Here is a 19,673-nt window from a genome sequence, read left to right as displayed (position 1 = left end):
GATTTCACACCTGGAAGAAAGAGTGTGTATTATTGATCATTACTTACCGTCAGATACATGGCAGCATAGACACTGAGAGCAGCTTCTTTGGACGGGAAGGTTTTCCTTGCTCTCATGATTAGGTCTGGGTTGCCTGTGCAAGCTTCCTCCCCACTGATGAACTGCGTGAACTGCTGGCACCCCAGCGCTGTGTAGTTGGGCTTACACAAGGCCAGAAAGTGTGGAGCCAGGTTTCCTGTAACCACTTGCCCAGCATTGACAAAGATATCTGTAGCAAACAGTCCAAATGCATAAATTCCTGAGGAGGAAAAAACAAACAAACAAACAGTATTAGCTTTCTTTTTCCTTTAAAATAGTTCATTCTATAGTGGACCAATATGGGAATATTTTAGAAACTGTACTGCATTTCATAGGTACATATATTCCATTTTCTTCATTTTGCCCCTTCCCAGGTTCTCCCTTGGCTTTCTGGAGTAGCTAAAGGTATTAAATTATTTAACATATTGAGCTGTTTACCACTGGCTACACTTTCATGCATCGCAGGCTTGTAAGGCATAAGATAAAAGAAGATGATATATTTCTGAGATTCTGTTTGGGTGACACAGGCTTCCAAATGCAAAGACAGATCCATCCCCTGAGAAGATGCAGTTGAGCATGTTTTCCTAACATTAGCAATCTCCTTTCCTTTTCCTATTTTTGACATTTATTTTAAATCACATGAACATGAAGCAAACACAGTGGTATCTCTTTGATTATGCACCTTAAGCCCACTCGGATGGCTAATAGCTCTACTGGAGGCGCCAGCTGACAGTAAAACCCAGTGTCATCCGTTTACGCTTAAATATCATGCAGAAAGCCTAAGCAAAACGTTCTTGGACTAAATTTCTACATCGCCTTCAGAAACACATTTTTCTTTCTTTTTTTTTTTTTTTTCAGAAACACATTTTTCAAAGGCACAGAACAGCTACCACGTGGTCCAACTTTGTCTTTCATAGGTTTGCTTTCTAGTTATCTGTTTTGGAACAAGCTAGGAAACAAGTAAGCAATCAATGTTCTAATTCTTGACTGTCTCTACAGCATTAATGCTTCTTTACTGTGGTGACCTGGAAGTACATATTTAAATACACAGACTCATTTTCTCTTTTGTACTTAACTTAGATTTGCTTGAATACCAAAAGTAGGTTCTAACTTCAAGGCCACTGACCACTTATTACATGAAAGCTACAAAAGGCTAAATAAATTTCGAATATTAGATTATGGATGTTCTTTCCATTTTCAAAACATTATACAAGATTTGTTTATGGAAAAAATTATTTTTTTTACCTCAGTAAAACTACTTTTGTCAATAATATCAATGATATGCATAAAATATAACCTTCAAAGGAATGGTTCTGATGTGAAGAAATCTACTGGATTCTAATCTGAGGTAATAAAACCCAAGAGGATTTTAATTTTATTTTTATTGTTTCAAGATTTATTTATTTATTTCATATTACATGTATATGTGTGCACCTGAGTGTATATTTGTGGAATACATCTGTACAGGTTCTCACAGAGGTCAGAAGAGAGCACTTCAGATGCTCTGGAGCTGGGGTTACAGGTGGTGGAGAGCCATTCCATGACTTTTTATTAGGAATAAAACCCAAGGCCACTGTAAAAACAGGATTTGCTTCTAACTGCCGAGCCATTTCTCCATCTCTAAGGATTTTTAAACCTATAGAAAAATAATATTTCCTCAAAGATTTAGCCTATTAAAAACTCATGTTAATTTTATGTATAAAATGAGGTTTTTTTCTTAGTTATATTTCAGAACTGTTTATTTTTCTAAGCCTTCTGTGACTGACTGTTGGATTGGGAAATTGTCATGAAAGTTGCAAAGGATCAAACAACTCTCTGGTCTTAGATGTTCTTTTAATTTTCAAGTTATTATGTAAGATTTCTCTGTGCACAAACTCCTACATGTAACAAAACTCTTAAGCATCCAAATGTCAAGGTGATAGAAACACTGATTTTTTTTTTCTATTTTAAATTCTGAAAGAAAACAGAAAAAAAAAAGACCCTTTTGGCATCTTAAGAGTGGCCAAGAATCATAACAATGAAAGGCTATAAAAGCAGAAAAGCAGGAAAGCCAAAGAATTGGGAGCAAACGAAGGCCAGTTAGATGTTAATGCACAAAAGTCCCTGCACTTTAGTCCTTCGGAAATTTTGAGGCTAGAAACAAGCATCTAAAACACCTGTGCTCCTTGAAATGTAGGCTAAGATGTGCTCACCTTCTTAACTAAACTGTTCTTTTTTATCTCGTGTAATAGGTCTCCTTGTCTAAAATAGAAATATTTGAGGAGAGTATTGAAATGTCTCTTGATACTTTAAAAGTTCCCAAATACGTCTTAGAACAAAAATGTCAGTGTATCTGGTCCAGAGCCTGTATTGCTGTTGATGGCACAGATAACTTTCCAAGTGGGATCATGTAGGCATAGCCACTCTTTTGACCCAACTGTCCCTATGAAAAGTGCAATCTTTTTACACAATGTTGCTTCAGTCACAAGCTTTTATTTTATTACAACAGACACGAAACCTCAGGTCACCACGATGAAGCAGAAATGAAAGTAAGTTTATATAATCAGTAAGGAACGTGGCACATGATGGGCGTGGTTCTCATTGGGGCATGTGTTATTTACAAACACACGGGCAAATGCAGAGAATGTTTTACCTCAGCAACACAGGTAGGCTTAACAGTACTTAAGAAGTATTGAACTCAAGTACTTTTCGTTTCACAAAGGTTACTTGTTAAATGGCTTACATTCAAACTGAAATGAATCAACAGTACATTACTTGTACAAAGAAAAATAACTTTTTAAAGATTTTGTATATAAATAAATTCTTCAAAAGATACCTGGCGGCCTTGGAGATATCTAACTTGACGATAATGCGAAGTTCAGTGTTCTAAATAAAGACTATTAGTCTTCAAAAAAAACCCACAGTCCTGATCCTTCTGCTAGCTATAGAATAATTCACTATTTCCAAAGTCCTCTTCAGCTGCATAACTTGAGACACACTCTGAAAAGCTGCAGGCTCCTTGATTTGTTTATCAAAAATCATCTTACATGCTTTTTAACATGCACAGCTCTGTTTGCTTTAATCTAACAAACCAGGAAATAATAATTCACATTAAACTTCAATTTTCTAATGAAATCTGTTTATCTGGATTTCTATTGAATTACAAGAGTACTTCGTAATCTGACCTTCTGGTCAGTTCTATCCATGTGAAAGCTAAAGCATGGGTGTCTCTTGTTACCGAACAAAACTATCAATGTAACCTAGCTTCCATGAAAACCATCTCAGGACTAGTCCAAGGAATATGAGCTGTATTTATCTTTTTGCCAAGTTATCACTCTTGAATTACCTTCTCAGGGTATAATTTCTTACTATGCATTCCTTTGGAAAATCTGTATACCTACAAAGTCATTTATTTTAATTATGTACGTTTTAGATTCTTAAAAAATACTATTCGTGGGTGATATCCTTTGTTTCTTTCTTCCTTCTTTCTTTCTCTCTTTTACAAGACAGAGTTTCTCTGTGTAGCCTTGCCTGTCCTAGACTCACTTTGTAGACCAGGCTGGCCTCAAATTTGCAGTGATCCACCTGCCTCTGCTTCCCAAGTGCTGGGATTAAAGGTGTGCGCCACCATGCCCAGCTACTCTTTCTTTCTTAATGTGGAAATTATATCCTGGGTCATCTTGAAAGTTGCCTTATATATGAAAACTGTTATTTAAAAGAATAAAAATAAGACAATGGATACATACCAAGAAATCGGACAGTTCGGCGTACCAATGGATTTATATAGCAACAATCTCCGGTTATGATAGTTTTTTCCTGGTTTTCAAAATCCCTTGTGGCTAATTGTAGGCAAAACACTGCGGTTTCTCCAACTATTATCTTGCAAAAAAATAAAAGATTAAAGAATGTTAGAGTTTCACTAGTATGAAAGTTATTTTTAGTTAAAAGGTGGTAACTATCTCAATATAAAAAGTAAAGCACAATTGCTAAGTAGACCCTTTGATTTTAATTTTCTCTGCATACATAAGTCATACTTCTCTCTATTTTAGGGAATAGTCAAGTGATAAGTTTTTAAATAAAAGTAGACTGTAATACTTGATATACACAAAAGTTCTTAAGGAAATTCTCAGTTACTTTAGCATGTAATTTTCATGTTTTAAAAACTGGCTTTACCTTGCTTAAGTCTGTCTCTTTTCTAAAATTCAAAACAGTTTTCCTATGATCAATAAATCATATACAGGGGGAAAGGGCACGATGAGTCCATCTTTTTGTACAGTAAGTACTTATGAAGAATTGCCATGACAAAAGCTGATAACAAAATATTTTCTAGAAATATTTTGGAGAGATCTTATATAGACATGCTGATTTGAAAACATAACAATATAATACCTTTTATGAGAAAAAAATCAGTTCATGGATGTTTAACCTTGTGATGTTTCTATTCTGAGACATTATCAAGATGTTTTTAATAATTAGTCTATTCTTCCACCTTACTACAAATGCATTGTTTTTATCTTCATAAGGCATGCGAAGAAGAATATTACATATGCCTTTACAAGTGAAGGAACTGAGAGCTCACTAAAGAACTAGTTACGAGGGCTAGACATTGGCCTGGCTTTGCTGTTCTTGCTTACAAGGGCCTGGCTGTGTTCGACCCATCTTTGTACCCAGCTGCAGTGGTTTTCATACATGTCCTCGGCGAGGTATTAGAGTGAGAATTATTTCATTTCACAGATCAGGACATGGAAAGTTAGGGAGTTTAAATATTTAGTTCTCTTCCAGGCTAATAAGAATTCAAGCAAAAAATTCTGAGTTAACCTCAGACCTCAGATTCCATTTAATACCACAGACAAAGCATAAGATATAAAGTTAATGAAGAAGACTGTTCAGCAGGGTGACTCAGTATGGAAAAGCTGTATAAGGCAAGCCAGGCTACATTGGATCCCCAGAACTCATGCAAAAGAGGAAAGAAAGAATTGACTCCCCAAAGTCATTTCTCATTTCCACATACACACCATGACATGGATGCCCTGGCAATAGCGGCGCACACCTGTAATCAATCCCAGCACGTGGAAAGCAGATGCAGGCAAAGTGAGTTTGAGCCCTGCCTGGTCTACAAAGCAAGTTCCAGGACAGCCAGAGATACACACGGAGAAACCCTGCCTCAAAAAGAAAAACAAAACAAAATTAAAATAAATTAAGTGAAAAAAGAAACCAGAGCCAATCATTTGTCTGCTAGTTTGTCATTGTTAGTTTTGGTCTACCTTTTTATTAAGAAGCTCTAAGGAGTCCCTGACATTTCCTAGGTGCTAGTTGGCTTGTGACCCCCAGAATTCATACGTTGGAAATGCATTCACCCAAGCGATGTGTGTGTGTGTGCCCTCCCTTTGGTTATCAGACTATTAAAAAGAAACAAAGCTGTTCCAAGTAAACTAGACATTTCCCTCCAGGCCACAGAGGGAACTTGTCTCCAGGAAAGGGATTGCACACAGTTGTGACAAGTTGTCAAACCACTTGGCAAGAGAGACTGGAGCCCAGACAGTGAGGATTAGTAAGACCATACCCCAATGACAGACGATTGCTGAGTTGTGTGTATTGGTTGCTCTCTATTTAAACCTGAATCTGTGATCTAAAATAGTGCCTCTATGGATAAGAACATTTACTAGGGTGGCTAACAATTTCTTGTAAAACTAACTCCAAGGAATTCAACTTCCTCTATTGACCTCCGTGGGCATCTTATCCCCTCCCCTTCACACACACATGATAAAAAATAAATACATCTTAAAAATATAAAAGAATAAGAAATCTTAACTTCATGTAGGCCCCCAAAGATAAACACGAATGGTCAATAGACCTCTTTCTTTGCTTCTCTTCCAAATGTGGTCATACAGAATAAGTCCCTTTCTGTTTTTCACAATTACTTCTCTGTATGATGGGACTGCTGAGGATGGATGGCCAAGCCTAGGTTGTTACATCTTTGACCCCGAAAACTTCACTAACAACCCTGTCTCTCATATTTTGTTATAGTAATGGAAAAATAACTAGAGCACCAAAAAGTTTTGGAGGCTCTAAAAAAAGTGATATCTTTGCTAATAAAATGTTTTAAAATAGTAAATGAAACAGCTTGGATATCATATCCTTCTTTCTTCATCTGTTTCCTTTTGTCATTACATCCTTTTTCTTATCCAAGACAGTAGGTGAACTGTATTTAAGTCTAGTCTTCTCTGTGTAGAGAGGCTGGGTTGAATTTGAAAAGATTAAAACTTCCAACTTCCTCCTGCATTTTAACTTTGGCTTTAGGGAAGTAGAAAAGCTGTGTGATAAAGTAGTTCTTCTAGGGGAAGGAGACACAGAACTGTTTCTCATGGGTACATCACACATCACCAGGGCCTTAGGAGAAGTTAGACAGATCATCACTGTGTTTGCTATTCCTCCAATATCCCATCTTCTTGACGGCTTCTCAGAAAAAATAACTATGTGATGCTTTCTGGGAAAAAATAATTTTGACTGTTTTGCCACAAAATACTCCATATTCTAACAGTGTATCATCTATTCCACTTCATGACTTCTCAGTCCCCCCCCCCTGCCCCCGATACACACACAATTGCTGTATTTGTTCTCTTTGCCACAGCCTCAAGGATGATCTTGCCTCGCTTGACTTTGAGCCCGCCTCTTAGGCTGTGAACACATACACTCCTTATAATACTATGGATAGCCAATGATGCCTCCTGAACACGTGAATGAATCCCACCCTCAGTACAGGATATCTTCAGTAAATCAAGATGTTCTGGTCCATGTTTTACCTTTCACTTGACTTAAAATACCAACTTCTTCCTTGTTCTTATGGGGAAGGTCTAATGCCCTGTTTCCCTTAACCAGATCTTGGTAAATCCCTTAGTCACCAAATGGCCTCCAGACTAACCAATGTATTTTGGGGGCTGCTTGTCCTAGGGCTACTCTTTCAAGTATCTCCCTAACACTGTCTTTTTGCTTGCTTCCATTTGAGCCTATTTCACATTTCTGAGTCCCCTATTTCTGCACTGCAGAGACTAGTCAATGCCATTTGGCTGCTGTGATAAGAAGCTCAAAGTCAAAATAGATTAAGCATAGAAAAATAGTTCTCAGTCTGGAGAGATATCTCAAAAACTAATTGGGGGATGGTTAGAGATTAAATGAAAACACACATCTCTCATTGTCATTTCTCCTCTTTCCATGGAGTCACACCGTCTCCTATCATGGGTGCTTTATGAATAGCTACCTTGTTATCACTCCTCTGAAAGCCAGACCTGCATTATTTGGTTTCTCTAAAAATATATAAGAACTTTATCTTGAACTTGAGAGATAAGTTCAAAGAAACAGCCCACATAACAAATTAAGGGGCTAGAGAGATGGCTGAAAACCTAAGGACATATATTGCTCTTTCATAAGAGTCAAATTCAGTTCCCCTCATGCATCTTAGGCAGCTCATAACAATCCAGATCCGGAGGATCTGACATCCTTTTTTGACCTCTGAGGGACACTGCACACCCATGCTCAATCATATCCAACCAGCACTGTAGTCAAATATGGCTGTGTTTAGGTAAACAGTCTTCTGTGTTAAAGACATAGTGATACACTGATGATCAAGGAAGGGATTGGAATGCAATTGGATGGTCAGAAGCAAAATAACTGACAGCAGTGCAGGATTTCACAAGCTGATCTTTTTTGCCTGATTTAGAAAATATGTGCCAGTAGGACGCTCGGGAAATAGTGTCATGAGTCACTGACAGCATCTGTGATGACTTGTAGATAGATGACCCCAGCTGTAAGGGGCTCACCTCTGTGTAAATATTGATTCTTCCTAGCCAATGAGTGATTATGGTGGAACACTAAGGTGTACATTCAAATAATAATTGTGTTATAAAGACTTCTCTTAGCTGGGCCGTGGTGGCACATGTCTTTAATCCTAACTCTCGGGAGGCAGAGGCAGTAATACAGAGCAAGTTCCAGAACAGCCAGGACTATACAGAGAGACTGTGACACAGGAAAAAAACAAAAAACAAAAAAACAACCAGACTTCCTGTGAACCTGAACAAATTACTATTTTTCACTGTTCTCTAATCTGTGGTCTTGGTGAACCAATTTTTCTTCCTCTTTTCCTGAAATGAGGTTGACGCCCATCAATCCAGAGGCTCTTCTCCCGCTTCTCTGGTTTAATTTCTAACCCTCATCTTTTACCTATGTTTCTTCTAACTCATTTCTTTGTATCTCACTTCATCTCATTTTTTCACCTGCATCTGGGAAACATAAACTATTATAAGATCAAAAATGACAAAGTGTGATCCTCACTACATTTAAAAGAAAGGCTGTAACTTCTTCACAAGTCTGGAGGATTTGCAAACAACCTCAACCAGAAAGAAAGTGTTAGGAGGGGGAAGAAGAAGTTTTTTTATGTTGACTTCAGCAAAGGCAGAGTTGGTCTTGGAGGCTGATAGAAAAATGTTAGCTATTAATATAGGCAACAGTACCGTTCAAAAGAGTAATAATGGTATGTATGTCAAAAGCATTAGCTTCAGTCAAATATATATATATAATTATATATAAATATATAATTGATGATATTTTATAAATAACAATCTATATTCTTAAACAAAACAGTACTTGTTCAAAACAGGAACTTCTCGATTTGATACATTCCTCCTATTTTGCACCCTCCTCTGACTGATTCAATGTTAGGTTATATTAAATCTTAATGTATCCGTTTCTTTTTTATCTTGAATTTGAATTCAAGTCTCTGGCCAGTAAATTGCAGACCCAAAGTCTATGTTTCCCAGTATTTTAGTTTGTTTCTTTTGCCCTTCCTTTCAGGAGCCTTATTCAGTGAACTTTATTTACCTTAAGGCTTTAACAACCTCTGCTCACCTAAGGAATCCTAAGCACTTATGTCTCCTCTGAATTCTGGATGCAAAGCTCCCATTGAAGTGGAATAACTGAAGAGTCTCAGGTCCGTAACTGAGATGCTCAAAGCTCTCACATTCACAGTGGATCCGCGGGCCCCACTCCGAGCCTCCCATTCTTCCATGTTATCCTGTCAGTGAACCCACTAACCCTCCACTACACTCAAGCTAAAGCACTCGCCCGTCGCACTGGCCCCTCTGTTTGTCTAACATGGTTCTCTCCATCAGTGGCTTTTCTTTATATTATTTTAACAAAAACTGTGTATATTAAGGTTAGGATGTTCAATTGATGCCTTAAAACACGCACACATTTTGAGATGACAAGGAATTGCTCTCTTACTGTTTCACATGTCTTCTTTGGGGTAAGATCACTTAACAGCTCTGATCTTATCAAACTTTGAGGTATATAATACATTGTTGTTATTGTTGTTATCATTATTATTTGCTATAGTATTCATATTGTTTATGAGATCACTGGACCTCTTTCTTCCTAAACTACCTGCTAACGTCTTCTAAATCCTGATTAAATTATATCTTACTTCTATTTTTAAAATATCCACTTCTCCTATTATTTCTATTTTAATTTCTAATCCCCTGTCACTTCATTCCTGCATTATAATATGCCTGAGACTCACCTCTGATTTTCAAACTGTCTGCTACCAGATTACTCAATTGAAACCAAATTCCATGTAATCTAAACTTCTTGCTTACAATTTCAGTGTGAACTCACAGCCTGTAGATTAACAGGAATTGTTATAAGAAGTTTTTATTGCTGAACTTAAACCTGCCCTTCTCAGCTTCTGCAATTCCTGCAAAGCCTTGTGACACGCTACGTTGATGTCACAACCAAACAATTTCATTCCAGAGCATATCAGCTATTTCCATGCTCCTGTGCTTTTATTCAGGGCTTAATATGGCCTGATGTGCAGGGCATTGAGACATGATTTAAATATTGCCTGCTCATTGCAAGTTTATTCTATGCTGCTGTAATCTATCCTTCCTTCTTGTGTTTCAATGGCACTTTGTACATTTATTATGGTGATTCCATACGGCTTTTATAACTGTCAGTAACATCTGTCTACTGCATTCAATTGACAGCTTCTCTGAGGCAGGGATTGTTCAATGTTTATACCTCCAGTTTTAACGTTCAATGACTGACAGTAAATGTGATCGCCATCTGGACAAATGAAATCTGGCTCTGTCTACTCATTAATAGACAAGAAACCTATTCAAAGAGAAATTGAAGGATCAAGCATGCCTGAGTCACAGGGTTATTGGTATGACCCAGATCTGAATCTAAGTTCAAAGGCATTTTTATTTCAGCCTCTGCCTAGGAACCTGCAAGTTCCAAGTTTTTCAGAGTTAAAGCAATGGACCCTTGCTTTGGAATATAGGCTGTGCCTTGGAGTTTCACCTCAATCCTAGCAAGAGTACTATCTAAAAGAGATGTTGGGCACATAGCATCTCACTGGGACTCTCATAACTCCATAGATAACTGTAAGGCAATTGAATTAAAAAAAAAAAAAAGACTTTCTCAATCCCGTTGTGATACATTCCAGTTTTCTAATAGAAACTGAGGGAGCATCCCACCACAACTCTGTTATTGCTGTTGTAGATTCTCTTTTCAGGGAACTCACTTGTTGTCTTCTCCATATAGCTCTTATGAGAACCTGAAGACCTTGTGTATTGGGCATCATCTCACTATTTTAAAAAGAGTTCACAATTCTGGTATCATTGGCTATATTTCTCATTAGCTGTGCAAAGCAGCCCCTGGGCAAAGAACATAACTGGTTTGATTCCCTGGGAGTTTTGAGAGAAGGAAGCATAACAGTATAGGCACAAAAGCCAGATAGAGGCATGGTAGGAGCATCTTTACTGCAGAATTGTGCTTGTAACATTTGTTTTCTTTCATGAGCTGACAAAGTCGTGAACAAGAACATATGAGATCAAGAACATGTCCCCCACCTGCTTGCCATTGGCAACAGCTGTTCACAAGAGTAAGAAAGGAACAAAAGTTCCAGAGGGACAGTTGTGGCTCTTGCGGGAGCATTAGCCAGTTTCTCACAGGCCAGCCTCTCACAGGCACTTTTATTGCTCCTCGGCACACACCCTCCACTCATTGGGACAAGAAAGCAATGAGAGAAAATTAAACTCTAGCTGAGGGCTAAATGTAGCTGACACAGTAACCACAGGCTGTCCCCGCCTTGTTTTCAAATTCTCTTCCCCTGAGTTCTTTCTCATCTCTCTTCTTCTCTGTCAACAGAAGCAAACTCCTTCCTGGGACTTTGCTCTAGAGGACATCCTCAGGCAAAGTCTTTGGAAGACATATGCCTGTTCATTGTCTTTGGCAGTCCAGTGTGGGATGTGGTGAGAGGCCTTCCAGTGGTTTATAAGCTATATCATAAAGGGCTGCAGGTTCAATCTATCCACCCATGGCTAGGTCTGGGCAAACATATTGTTCCTTGAAAGACGACCCTTTCTCCATTGAAACTGACAGTGTCCTTGGAGGCAAACTCTTCTCCTGAGCCCACAGAAGCCCTGAATCCCATGCACAGATCTCCCAGAACTTGTGTTATCCCACATTGCACATACATAGCTTCCACCTGGCTCACTACCTTCTGCTTTATTGAGCATTATGGAATACTTAAACCATGTCTTGCCTACCAACATGGACCTACACTGTACTTTCCCAGTGATTCATCTATCTCTCCATGCGTTTTTTGGAGAACGGATACACTATCTTGTCCTTTCTTAACTATTATTCATTTGCCAGTGATTAAAAAGCCATGTATGGCTGGCAAATAGTAACTTACAGAAATATATTGATGAATCATGCATCTCCAGATATAACTACAGAAACATCTCCAATGACAGAACTTTGTTCTTATGCCTCAACACCAAGAAGGTGAGTCTTGGTTATCTAAACTCCTTAATGGCAAAATAATGAAGTAACCTTTTCAAAATAGATGCAATTATGATAAATTTTCTCCAGTGACAAAGTCTAAATATTTTCATGTTTTTATTCATAAGCAACCAGTAAGAAAGTTTCCTCAAACATAGCCATGCACTACTGATTAGAAACTAGAAAATTATTCTGGAGGTATTACGGTAACCGAAGCCACACAGTCAGTTGTGATAGTACTCAGAACGACTGACTAATTTAAGACATGAAGTGAAATAATATCTGAAAAAACACAGGTAATCTGGAAAAGTATAGTCACAGAAGATACTTGAGTTTTTAAATGTTTCTATTTAGATCATCAAACTCAATGTAGTCAAGGAAGTTATAAGCTCAATTGAGGCAAACTGTTGCCAGGGACAGTGTTTCACTAGCTCTGTGTCCTGATGCAGACCAACCACATCCTGTATTTCTCCATCACTGATGATGATGTAGTGGTTGGCATCTCTTAACATGATTTCCTAGGATAACCTACAAGGTTGGTATAGGAGGGAACGAACTGAACTGGAGAACTGAAATAGCTGGTGCTACAATCAGAATGCAACCTCTCCCAGGATTTATGAAGTATTATAATATCTTCATATTTTGGGTCCTGAAACCTTGTGCTTACACTCTCTTTTTGTATTAGTTCATTCATTTATATTTAATTGTCGATAGGTGTATTCATTTTTCAAATACAAAACAATGCTTTGAAATATGTACATTTTGTTGGCTAGCTACACACAATGACCTACACACAAGCTCGCATGATACATATCCACATTCATACTGTAAAGTTTTTGAGTGGAGTGGCTACTAATCTGGGCAATATTCTCTGCACACTTGCATCTAGAAAGATTTTCACAAAACAAATGTTGGAATATGTATTAATTTTAGGTCAAAACATAAAAATTCAGGAGTGATTTTTACATGTTCTCTTCCCTGAAGTACTGGAACAGACCTTGGGGTCCAGTGGTTATTGGTGGGACAAATGGCAGAGTCCTTAGTCTTAGGACTATACTAATTTGCCAGTAGATTAGAATTGTAGGTACAGGGTCTGTAGCAGAAAATAATAACCATCTAAAATTGAAAAAAAAAAACTATATTGGTTTTCATTGTGTTTTATGGTTGCTGTCTATTTATTTATAGTACCTTCTATTTATTTATATTTATTTATATTATAGTGCCTTCTATTTATTTATAGTACTGATATAAAAATATCCTTCTATAAAATTAGTTTGTGGGGCTGGGAGTTGTGCCTCAGTGGAAATGAGGCTCAGGTTTAATCTCTAGCACCAGTGTTTGTTTCTTTGTTTTTTAAAAAAGACAGTTGAGTTATGTGGTGGTTTGAATGAAAACAGCTCACAGAAGACTCATAGAGTGCACTATTAGGTAGGTGTGGCCTTGTTGAAAAAAGTATGTCACTGGGGATGGGCTTTAGGAGTTTCAGAAGCTCAGGTCAGTCTCAGTGTCCCTCTCTCTTCCTGTTTCCTGTCTATCCCTATGTAGACCTCTAAGTTACTCTCAGAACTCTAAGCCAGCCCTAAATGTTTTCCTTTAACTGAATTGTGGTGGTCACGGTGTCTCTTCCCAGCAATAAAACCCTAACTACACCAAGTGGCACACTGTCATGATGGCCATCCTGGAAGTAACTGAATACACATCGAAAGCTCATCTGTGTGGCTTTTATCAGGTTCTAACGGCTTTATAAACATTTGCCAACTTAATCCACAAAGCACCGCCCCTCCAAAATTGAGCACTGTCATTTACATTCAGTGACAAATGATGAAAAGAAAGATAGCACAGAGGAAGCGATCTTTGTAGTCCTAAAAGTAGTCAGGATTATGGGCTGATATAAGGTAACAGGATTCCCAGAGCCTAGGAAGATGGCAGATTTTTAAAACTGTTGGGTCAAAAGGCAGCCAAGTGGATATGAGGCCAAAAATTGAACTAATTCTCTTGCATCAAGATTTGCAGTCTTCAGTTGACCCATACTCAATGTTTTAGCAAGGTCTAAAATACTGGAAGCTGTCACCAATCCACTGAGTACCAGAAGCTTGCCAACATATACTTTAGTTGCAAAAGTTCCCATCCATTTTGACAGCTCAGTGGGTAGTGGTACTCAAGGTGATGCTAGCAGCAGCAACAGTGCCCAGTACAGTTCTGACACAGAAACTATGGGTTTTGCATCTAGGCATCTGTTTTATCACACGCACCCTGGAGAGTTCAAACTGTTTGAAACTCTCACTTACATTTTTTTTTAAACTTGTCATGAGTATTTTAAGAGGAAATTTTCATTATCTATATAAACAAATGATGATTATGTCCTTGAGCTGACTATTTCCAAGCATTGTAATTAAAGGTGGGTTTATACAAAGAATTTGATGACTGCTAAAGTTAAAAGAAATTCAGCACTCACACTTTTGGATTGTGTGTGTGTGTGTGTGTGTGTGTGTGTGTGTGTGTGCGCGCGCGCGCGCGCGTGCGAGCACATGAGTATGGGGGGGGGATATACCAGGCATGTGCCTGTGGAAGCCAGACAACAGATCTGTGTGTCATTCCTCAGGCACTCTCTACATGTTGTATGAGGCAGAGCCTCTCACTGGCTTGACACTAGTCTAATAAACTAAACTGGGTGGCCAGTGAGCTCAGACCTCTCTGTGGTGCTGGGATAACAGGTATGCACAAGCATACTCAGCTTTACTTTTGAAACATGTTTTGATACTCACATAATAAGCACATTACTGGCTGGATTATCTCCCCAGCTCCCCTGTCCAGATACTTCAAGTGAGACTCAAGATCGAGTATCCTAACAAGGCAGACTCAGGTCCTCAGGGGTCCACACCTCCTTCATTCACATTCACTCAGTCCATCTAGTGTGGAAGCCATCAATGCCTCATGCCTACAGCACACTTACCTGTGTAATTATGCATGCAAACAGTACTGGAGAATGAAACAGAAGAAATGAGACTGAAGTTCAGTGAAGACTGAGAATTGGGAATACTTAAGTGACCACCTTTGCACACAATGAAGCCTGGTCTACCTTTCTATGCTCTTTGTGAGGAGGATTCCAATTTCTCCAACCCCATCTAAGCAGTGTTGTCAGCAATAGCCCCACAGAGCCGGCAGACCTGAGACTATGGGACAGAAAAGCTCTGTTCCAAGCACTGAGAAGGGATGCCCATCACTCAAACAGTACACTAAATATGAGGTCTGGAGCAAGGCTGTGTGGCCAAGCACTGGTCTTGGGCCATTCTAGCTGAATGGCTATGGGAATTTATATAAATACTCCGCACCTATGTATCTCCATGTGTAAAAGGAAGATAATAAGAATGATGAGGCCATCCTGGGTCTGCTTCAGTAATTAAATTCTTAAAGGAAGGGAAACCACATAATTCACTTTACAAATTCTAGCTGTCCCTAAAGGGCAATGGGAAATGTTCTGTCTAACTCACATCTCTGATAATACTGCCTAAAGTAAGAAAGTAATGGAGTAAGAGAGCCTGCGACAGACACTTGATGGGACATTTGCGTACTCTGATGATATGGGATATTGTAGAAATGCTTGCACTAATCATCTTTCAGTCCGTGTGTGTGTGTGTGTGTGTGTGTGTGTGTGTGTCTGTGTCTGTGTGTGTGTGTGTGTGTGCACGCGTGTGTGTGCTTGTAGATAGCACTATGAGTCAAATATTTTCCACTCAATCATGAACACCTGACTTCAGAGCCCCACATAAAAGGCCTGGTGGCTGTGGGCCTCTGTCTGGTACCACAGCACAGAGCAATGAAGACAGGTGGATCCCCTTTGGCTCTCATCTCTTCCCATCTTTAAACTGACTGCCAGGACAAATGCCTTCCAGGCCACATATTTTTATTGGGGGGAAAAAGAAAGGCTAGACATTTGGAAGATTTTCCTTTTAAGATGTTTTTACGGGGTACTAAATGATGATTGCGTAGGAAATCCTTATACTGCATTGAGCTATTAAAAATGCTTGATGAGGATCACAAAGAAAAGCATGATTGAAACCCAAAAATAAATAAATGAGCCGAATCCTGGAACATGAACTAATTTTGCAGCCTGGCCTCATTTGCAATTGGTACAAGGGCAACATTCTGGATTACCGCTCATGGTGATTCAGGAAGCGGTATAATTACAATTCAGATGTGAAACCCTAACAGCTCTAAAGCAATTGAGTGTTTTAAGCAAGCCAATTTAAAGGCTTCCATTACATAATTGGAAATGCATTCAAATACATTAGCACAAATACCTTTAATTTCAGCTCATGAAGTATATATACACACTCATCCTATAAATTCATAGAATATATACATACATATTATTTTTATTATAATTTTAAAAAGTGACATAGCACTTTACCCTGAACAAAAAAATATACAAATGCTGTCCTAACATCTGACATGTGTCCATGTGAGTTAGTCCTCCCAAAAATCCTATGAGGCATTCCTTCATTTATAATGGTACTCACTGAGATAATCTAAGAAATTTTCCCAAGGCCTCAGATGTAGTAAAAATGGCAGGCCTGAGAGCCAAATGCAGGCATTCTGTCTCTGTTTTTAACTATACTCTTCATGTGGATTTCTGTAGTTATGGCATCAAAGCACATGGTTATTTACAAGTCTCCCTCATTCATCACTCACTGCTGAACTTGCCATTATGATATTTCATTGTTTTGTTTTATCTAGAAAGGTTAAATATTTAAACTTCTGAATTCATAGGGACCTTTTCTTCCAGTTATGTATTTTTGCACACATCACAAGCATAGAGACCTGTTCATTAAAAATATCAATAAATGCAGCCAAATATGTTCTAATAATTACATTTATCCAAACAGAAGGAAAGATAGGACTTTTTTTTTTTTTTTTTTTGGCCTGGCAAGCTGCGTGAAGATTAGTAATGGCAGTTTCTGCAATCTATTCATAGACTACTGCACCATCTTTTGAAAATCAACCTGAAATTCTGAAATACCTTTTGGGATGAGTTAAGTTTCAAACCTAGGGCAAACAGTGGAGGAGGTGCCTACTAAGCATATGAAAGTGTACCTGGCTGCCCGGTTCTCTCAACATCCCTCTGTCCCTACCTGCCATAGAAGAAGGCAGCATACCCTAACCCCTACCCTGAACTTTAACTCTCCAGCCCAGGGGCTGAGGGGCCCTAACCCCAGTGGGTTTTCTCTACAATATCCAGACATTTTTGCTACTCTCCTCCTCCCCATACTCCTCTTTCCACATGGCGCAGCTCAGTCTGGTCATGGCCACACTAGACTCTTCCAGATGTGCCTGCCTCTGTCTATGCTTTCACACTTACCTATAATAAATGTTCTCTTCCACCACACCTAGGAATAGTTGTGTCCTTTCCTTCCCTTCAGAATACAGTTTGGGAGAGGTGAATGAAGTGGCATTTTAGTAGGGATGGGGAAATATAACAAGGCCCCACTGCTAGATGAGGAGCTACAGGCCATCGGTGGCTGATCAGAATGAATCAGTCTTCTTTAGGGATGAGTCCGCAGGTAGTTTATCCAACCCCAAGTGGCCAGTATGAAATACATATGCATATGATCATCCTTAAATGGACTCAGTGGGTGGCATTTATATATACATATGTGTTTTTATATATGTAAGAATAATAATTAAGAGGTTATGAATCTGAGAGGAAACCAGAGAAGTTGGAGGAGGGAGTAGACAGAGTGGAAATGATGCAAATACACTAGTGTGCATGAAATTCTCAAGAAATAAATGCAAAGGAAAAAAGTAAAAACAAATTTAGAAAAGTTATAAAGTAATACTATCCTCAAAGAAAACTCTCATTGTTTGCTTACATGTGTTCAACAGCATAGGAGAAGTGCACAGAACAGATAGAAAGTGATTTCTGTTTATTAGACTGCTGATGGAATAAATGCATGAATTTGAAGTTTATTGCCTCTTCCAAGTTTACAGAGTTTCTAAGATATTTCCCCACTTCTCCATCATTCAGGGTTCTGGCTCACATCCCCAGAATTTGAACACTCATGAGAAAAAATACTATGAAATCATATCTGCTGACTCTTCCGTAAGCCTTTTCAATCTTCCAGAACACTTGATTATACATACTCTTAGGGCCTGCTTGTCTGGCAAGTTCTGTTGACAGCTGTCAAAATATTTAGAGCCATGATATCTTAGCTCTTAGCCAGTGTGAATGTTAAGTTTGCATCTCCAGGCCCTCTGGCTCCCTAGTACCTAACTGCACAGCATGCCCAAGGATGGTTAGAGACGAAATTTCCTCTGACTCTACTTTCTAATTCCTTTAGAAACAAAAACTGTTTCTAATATTTTATTGTGTGAGTGTAACTACTTCTGGTTTCTTCTCATGATGACACAAAGAGTGCTGAATCTCTAATATCTCTTGTTAGGGGCCATCTGTGCCATTGCCTGTGACTGTACAAGAGAAGACTCCCCTGGCCCCTGTCTGCAGACCATGGCATTAACTGTTGTGCAAGAGTCCAACAACCTCTTCCAGTTCCCTGCTTTCACATTTGTGCTGACATTGGAGGGTCTTGCATAGTGTGATGTCTCAACCTACATAGGAGAAAGTGCTCCTCCCAGACGTAAGAACACTCCCATTTGGTAAGCTCCTCTGAGAACTACAGGACATTGCAAAAATTAGTTTTCTGACCTATTGCTTATCCCATTTTACAGTTGGCAGACACTAGAATTCTGTGGTTCAATACCAAACGATAGTTATAACAGAAACTTGAAATCATGCAAACACTTGAGTCCTGGGACTAAAATACTTGGCAAAGTTATCCCTCAAAACTCACTGGGAAAGATTCCATGTAATGAGCAATTCTGAGCATAGATTGCTGGCCAGCAATTTTAGATGCATATTGAAATCCCAAGCAAGTTTTCTTTCAAAATCTAAATATTAATTTCTCCACATTAACTTAATATTAACTTAAAGTGCTACTAAACTGAAGTTGTTATTTGCAGTATACCATTAGAATAGTGAGGTAAATTAAAATTTTTCAAAATTCTTCAAAATTTATAAAACTAATCATACATTAAGCCCAAAGTTGCCTATAGATAATATTATTCTTTTCACAAAAAAAATGGCATTTATCTCTCCTCTTCAAAAAGCCTTAGTTTTGTTCAGTTGTCATAGCTCTCAGGAAGAAATGATCTCCAGTGAGCTAGGACTACCTCAGCCCCAAAGTATAAATATTTTGTCAACCCCACGGGCCTGTCTACTCAACTGGCAGTTTCTAAGATTTGAGTTGTAAAGAACTCTGGGTCAATGAAGCAGAAGATGCCTCCTGTGGGTGGGTGCTTCTAAAACAGGGCTTCTTGCTTTTAAAACATCCTGCATCCAGGAAATGTGAGTTCCACTGGGTATCATCGGGGTTTAGTTTGATTTCTAGGATACCCTATTGTTCAATCGCGAAGAATACCGCTTGTGAAACAGTAGGTACATAACGGCTCAGAGATGGCGTACCTGAGCCACTACTCTGATGGGCAACACTGAATTAATCATCACAGAGACACATTGACTCAATTATGTGTGACATAAACAGCTTCATTGTTCCTTAAGTGGTTAAGATAGGCTTTTCTAATATTTACAAATGAAACCAATTTAATTAAAACAAAGACTAAGGCCCTAACCTTGTAATGTGCCATAAAGATTAAATCTAACACATATACTTTATATAAATGTTAATATAAATACAGACAACTGTATTATCTGTAGATACAAA

At 38.5% G+C, this 19,673-nt stretch overlaps 1 protein-coding gene across 1 annotated transcript in view; it reads right to left on the bottom strand.

Moving 5' to 3' along the window:
• Positions 1 to 19,673, bottom strand: part of Plppr5 (phospholipid phosphatase related 5) — a 104,222-nt gene that overhangs the window by 56,653 nt on the left and 27,896 nt on the right. The window contains exons 2-3 of the mRNA XM_051165673.1: positions 3,804 to 3,936; positions 48 to 298 (exon numbers count right to left, since the gene is read on the bottom strand). Of these exons, the coding sequence (XP_051021630.1) occupies positions 48 to 298; positions 3,804 to 3,936 (384 nt within the window). The remainder of the gene's footprint in view (positions 1 to 47; positions 299 to 3,803; positions 3,937 to 19,673) is intronic.

This window comes from Acomys russatus, chromosome 23 (assembly GCF_903995435.1).
Source record: "Acomys russatus chromosome 23, mAcoRus1.1, whole genome shotgun sequence".
Classification (NCBI taxonomy): Eukaryota; Metazoa; Chordata; class Mammalia; order Rodentia; family Muridae; genus Acomys; species Acomys russatus.
The sequence above is the reverse complement of the archived record's forward strand: the minus strand, read 5'-3'. Positions and strand labels throughout refer to the sequence as shown.